The 6000-nt window shown below is 46.5% G+C and overlaps 1 protein-coding gene across 7 annotated transcripts in view; it reads left to right on the top strand.

The window, feature by feature from the left end:
• Kif13a (kinesin family member 13A) overlaps positions 1 to 6000 on the top strand; it is a 179550-nt gene that overhangs the window by 115729 nt on the left and 57821 nt on the right. For all 7 annotated transcript variants that reach the window (XM_021216077.2, XM_029547707.1, XM_029547710.1 and 4 more), the window contains exons 14-16: positions 1667 to 1797; positions 3283 to 3369; positions 3475 to 3641. In XM_021216077.2, the coding sequence (XP_021071736.1) occupies positions 1667 to 1797; positions 3283 to 3369; positions 3475 to 3641 (385 nt within the window). The remainder of the gene's footprint in view (positions 1 to 1666; positions 1798 to 3282; positions 3370 to 3474; positions 3642 to 6000) is intronic.

The following is a 6000-nucleotide window of genomic DNA, read 5'->3' as shown; positions in this document are numbered from 1 at the left end:
GATAAATATCAAGTCACATATTATCAATTTTCTCAAATTGATGAGACATGTTAGGATTCTGTCTTCTCTCTCTCTCTCTCTCTCTCTCTCTCTCTCTCTCTCTCTCTCTCTCTCTCTCTCTCTCTCTCAGATGGGGGTTTCTCTCTGTAACAAACTCCACCTGTCCTGGACTTGCTTTGTAGACCAGGCTGGCCTCAAACTCATAGAGATCCACTTGCCTCTGCCTCCAGAGTGCTGGGATCAAAGGCTTATACCACTGTGCTCAGCCCTGTGTGCATTCTTTAAAAGTATCGAAGACTCCAGTGCACTTTTATGTGTCTAGGTTGTAGCCGTCTGTATGCGTGGCTTTAAAACTGGAGGAGGCGCTGTAAGGCAGACACACAGCTATCCGTTGGCAGAGCTACGTCATCACTGGTCCGGTGCCTGCAAAAGCCCTGCCCTTCATGCCTGATAAACTGAGAAAACCCTTTTGTTTGTCCTAAAATAGCGTTGACATCATGGTCTCCTAAAAGGTCAAGAGATGTCAGGGGTTCTCTGTCTATATTTGTAGAACTATGAGACAACTTTATTAAGCAAGAAATGCGACACCAGAGCCAGGTGTGGGAGAGCATGCAGGTAACCAAAGGATTTGGCAGGTGTAGGCCAGAAAGATTGGGAGTTCAGGCTCATCTTTCACTGTATAGCAAGTTCAGGGCCAGCATGATTTCTCCTTTTCTTTCTTGCCTGCCCCTTAAGAGTTAAAAGAGTTCACAGTCACAGCGAGAACCAACCCCGGCTTGTTAAGTTTTGCCCAGTCGCCTTCAGTTCTACTAGAGCTGACCTGGTAAATTGCCACTGAAGGGTGAGGTGGGGTGCCATTGGCTGCCCTCAGTGCCAATCCCCAATTGCCAGTGCCACACCTCACTGTCTTCCTCCTCAGTTTACCTGTGATGGCGAACCTGGAGGGAATGGCCTGCTTCAAATAGTAAATATTCAACCCAGAATGAGAATTCAGTGTCTGCTACTGCTAAATCCAATTTTCTTATTTTTTGTTTGTTTGTTTTGTTTTTCTTTTAAGATTTATTTATTTATTATATGTAAGTACACTGTAGCTGTACTTCAGACACTCCAGAAAAGGGCATCAGATCTTGTTACGGATGGTTATGAGCCACCATGTGGTTGGCTGGGATTTGAACTCCAGACCTTCGGAAGAGCAGTTGGGTGCTCTTACCCACTGAGCCATCTCACCAGCCCCCTTTTTATGTTTCAAAATAACACCTAATCACCATTGATACAGGAGCAGGTGTTAGTAGAGTTTAAACATTTTAAAAAACTGTTTCGAGGTAAGCTTTTGGCTTAAAAAAATATTACATTATTTGCCTATCTATCTATCTATTTATCTATCTAATCTAATCTATCCTTCGTTCTATCTATCTATGGCAGACATGCACATGCCAGAGAGTGTGAATAGAGGTCAGAGAACAATTTTCCACCATGTAGGTCTTGGGGGTTGAACTCAGGTCATTAGGCTTGGCGATGAATGCCGTTATCCAACGAGACATCTCACCAGCCCGCCCTTGGCTTTTGACACTCCCGACCTCCCGGGCGATTCCTGATTTATTCCAAGTACTTTGAGCATTTCTGGTCCCTGTGAACTTGGTTTCCAGTCTTCAATTGTATGTTGTAGGATCACACCCGGGTGGGTGCAGACACATCTCAGGACATCCAGCTCTTCGGAATAGGGATTCAGCCCGAGCACTGTGAGATCGACATCGCAGCGGATGGAGACATCACTCTCACGCCCAAAGAAAATGCAAGGTAGGCGGCACTGCGGAGGCTTCTGCCCCTCCCTCGTTTCCAGGACCCCTTGCTTACTGCAGTTATGTCAAAGTAAGGATACACTAGGTACCCTTGAGGGTTTACCTTCTGTTTACGGAAGATGTGGTAATTACCATTCTCTTTGCCTTCACCAAAAACAAACAAAATACAAAAACAAAAACCAAAGGAGGGGTATATTTTGGCTCATGATTTGAAAGAGTATGGCCCATATGGCTAGCAAGTCATGGTGGCAGGCACGGCTGGTGAGGTGGTGAAGGATCCTTGAGAGGATGAAGCAGCTGGCACTGTCACGTGCCATCTGGAAGCCAACCAATCTAGACACTGTGTAGCTTTATCGCCCAAGGTCCGCCCCCCAGTGACTCACTTCCTCCAGTGAGGCTCCGCCTCCCAAATGCCACAACCTTTGAATGCAGCGCCACCCAGTGGGAAACAAGTGTTCTAGCACATGAGCCTGTGGAGGCTTTGCGTGTTGAAATAGCAGTTCGTAACTTTGAGGCATAGTAGCACTCGTTTTAGGGTTAAACTGGAGGGTGTATGTTTTTATGAATGAATTTCAAAAGTTCAGGTGTCAGAGTCCTGTGGAGCCCAGGACTTTACTAATGAGAGATTGTAGGAGAATGTGACTTAAGATCATCTGCACCACATTTTGTCGTCAGGTTTCCCAGAGCATCCTTTAGGGAAGTTACTTTTAACTAACTACCTTTCTGCATCCGTACTTTGTTTCTAAATTGGTTGAATTCATGAATTTTAGATTTGGGGGTGCTTTAATCTGTGTGTATGTGTCTGTCTGTCAGTGTGTGTGTGTCTGTGTGTGTGTATCTGTGTGTCTGTGTGTGTGTGTCTGTGTGTATCTGTGTGTGTCTGTGCCTGTCAGTGTGTGTCTGTCTGTGTTTATTTATGTGTGTCTGTGTCTATTTATATGTGTTGGTGTCTGTGTGTGTCTGTGCCTATTTATGTGTGTCTGTATCTGTGTGTGTGTGTGTGTGTGTGTGTGTGTGTGTGTGTGAGATATGGAGTGGAGATCAGAGGACAGCCACAGGCGTGGTGCCCTTCACTTCCGCCTTGTTTGAGGTGGAGTCTCCTGTTCAGCACAGCATAGGCAGGGGGGCACTCAGGGCCTCTGTGTCTACCTTCCTTGTCTCCCTGGGAACGATAAGACCACAGTTGTGCACTACTCCTCCAGCTTAACCTGGGTTCCGGGGCTCTGAATTCAGGCCCTCCCACTAGCTTAGCCTAAAGAGCCACCCCTCCAGCCCTGGTTTGTAAGTGTTACGAAATGCTTTCTCTCTTCATTAGAAGCACACGGAGTTGGGGAACCCCTCGTTGAGGGGACTTGGCAGGCCCTGGCTCACTGTTTCTGTTTGCTCTTTCAAATGTCTCCCAGAATATATCCATAAGGAGACCAGTTCCTGGCACTTCTGTGAGTCTTCTATCCACCTGGCACCTTCCTTTGTGTCCCTCCAGGTCCTGTGTCAATGGCACCCTTGTCTGCAGTACTACCCAGCTATGGCACGGTGACAGGATCTTATGGGGAAACAACCACTTTTTTAGGTAACAACTTCACGCTCTCTAGCGTTTTTCATTTCCTTGGTTTTTGTTTTTGTTTTTTTTTTTATAAATCGAGCTGATATCATCTAATGATGAGAACCTCCACAGAATTAACTTGCCTAAGAGGAAACGGCGGGACTGGCTGAAAGACTTTGAGAGAGAAACCAGTACTGCAGAGCACGATCTAGATGCTGCGAGCGAGGCTTCCTCGGAGCCAGACTACAACTACGAGTTCGCACAGATGGAGGTTATCATGAAAACACTGAACAGCAATGGTAAGGCAGCAGATCTTACCTATGTCATCTCTGAGGGACACCGGTAATAGATATGTCATCCCCGAGGGACACCGGTGTAGAAGCAGAGCCGTCCCGAAGCTTAGATACAGCCAGTCCTTTATCTGCAGAGCCATCCTCAGCAAGGAGTAGCATTAAGACTGCAGAGGGGGGCTGGTGAGACGGGTCAGTGGGTAAGAGCACCCGAGTGCTCTTCCGAAGGTCCGGAGTTCAAATCCCAGCAACCACATGGTGGCTTACAACCATCCATAACAAGATCTGACGCCCTCTTCTGGAGTGTCTGAAGACAACTACAGTGTACTTACATATAATAAATAAATAAATCTTTAAAAAAAAAAAAAAAAGACTGCAGAGGGAACTCAGGTAGAACCAGGGAATATGCAGATTGCCCCCTTTGGGGGACTTCCTGTCCCCAGACCAGTTATGATAGCATTTCCATGGTCACGGAGTATGTCCTGAATGGATTTAACAAAGATTTTTGGTTTTGTTTTTATAATTAAGTTTTACATCACTGGTCTTGTCATTTTGGAGGAGAGTGAAAAAGTCGCCCAGAAAATACGGATCAAGGAATTTTAAATATAAAAGGTAGCGTTTACTATGAGCTCCGTTGGAAATTATATACCTCCAGAGAGACTTACTTAACCGACAGGCTCAAGTACCTTTGGTAAAAATGATGCTTAAAGTGAACTGTTCTCCGGGCTGGGTGCCTGCGTAGTAGGACAACGGCTCCCTTCCTCCACCGGTTCCCCTGAGAGGTGCTTCTCTCCGAGGCACATGCACATGCCCTGCTGTAGTCAGATGAGCTGGTGGTCTTGGTGTCTTCAGCATTCCATCTCCTGCTAGGTGGCTTCCCGATCGTAAGCCTGTCAGCCTGGTGGTCTTCCCCGTGGTGGTCCTACCTGAAGATCCTCTTCCCACTCCTGTGGTTTCAGACGAAGCTGGTCCACCAACACTGGGAGAGAGGTTCTCAACGGCTGCCTTAGCATGTGGGAACCTGCCTGGCTTTCAGCGGGGCAGCTGAGGAATGGCGTGTGCTTTGAGCTTTGGCAAAGTCAGACAGGCAGGCAGTATTGGGATGAAACAAAGGTTTTCTTCCTGACAAAACTGCTTCTTGATCATGACTGAGGAGTGCTCTCTTCCCAAAAAAAATGACACCCCAAACGTATTCCAGCTCTGATTTCTTCCAGCTGTCCTTTCCCATGCACACCTAGCCACACAGGTGAGGGTCTTTGGTATTACTGCTGCCGTTGCTAATGGCTTCATTCCTAAAGAGAACTCAGCAGTTCAGGGGAGTGGCACTTTTAAATGTAACCTCCATTATCTCAGTAGTAAGTACTGACCTAAAACGCCGCTCATTTGCATGTAGATATAAAAGAGGATCGGGGAAATGGCTCACCCAGTTAAGCGCTTGCTCTGCAAGCCTCCATGGAACCCACAAAAAAGCTGGGTGCGCATGGCGGCTCACCGTCATCCCGCACGGGGGAGGTGGAAACAGGGTCCCTGGAACAAGCTGCCCAGCTGAAGCTTTTAGTGAGCTCTGGTTTCTAGGGAGAGTCCCGCATTAATATACAAAGTAAGAACCCATACAGGAAGATACTTACAGTTAGCCTGAGGCCTCTATGTGCATGTATGCATGTGTGCACCCTCACACACCCTCTGAAGATTCATACACACCATGTACCCATCCGAGCATATAAAAATGAAAATAAAGTAGAAGAAAATCTAGCTCAGAGCAATGCTGTCTTTTTCCCAAGGGCTTGAAATGGAAATCAAATACTAACCTCTTTTCCCCAAGTTCTTCTGAAGCCGGCTCTAAAGTAAAGACTGTTAGGGACCAGCAAAGGTTATGTTTCTGACATCTAAAATTAGAAGTTTCTTCTTTCCCCCTAAAGATGGGCTCCCTTCATAATCCAGTGAGAGGCATTCCTAATGGTCTTTCTTTCTTTAAAAAAAAAAAAAAATATATATATATATATATATATATATATATATATATATATCTTTACACACAAACACACACTGTAGTTGTCTTCAGACACACCAGAAGAGGAAATCAGATCCCATTACAGATGGTTGTGAGCCACCAGGTGGTTGCTGGGAACAGAACTCAGGACCTCTGGAAGAGCACTCAGTGCTCTTAACCACTGAGCCATCTCTCCAGCCCTCTAATGTTCTTTCTGATGCCCTCTACCATCTCCCGTGCCCTGCCTGCTCCATGCTCGCGGCGACGGGTTAGTCTAGTCTCGTTTCATGTCTGCCTGCTAAGGGAGGAGGTAACTAAGAGGTTGCTCTAATCCCCCCAATGAAGTGTCCTTTCCTCTCCCCTGAAAAGAATTTTGCT

This window comes from Mus pahari, chromosome 16, assembly GCF_900095145.1.
Source record: "Mus pahari chromosome 16, PAHARI_EIJ_v1.1, whole genome shotgun sequence".
In the NCBI taxonomy this organism is placed as follows: domain Eukaryota; kingdom Metazoa; phylum Chordata; class Mammalia; order Rodentia; family Muridae; genus Mus; species Mus pahari.
The sequence above is the reverse complement of the archived record's forward strand: the minus strand, read 5'-3'. Positions and strand labels throughout refer to the sequence as shown.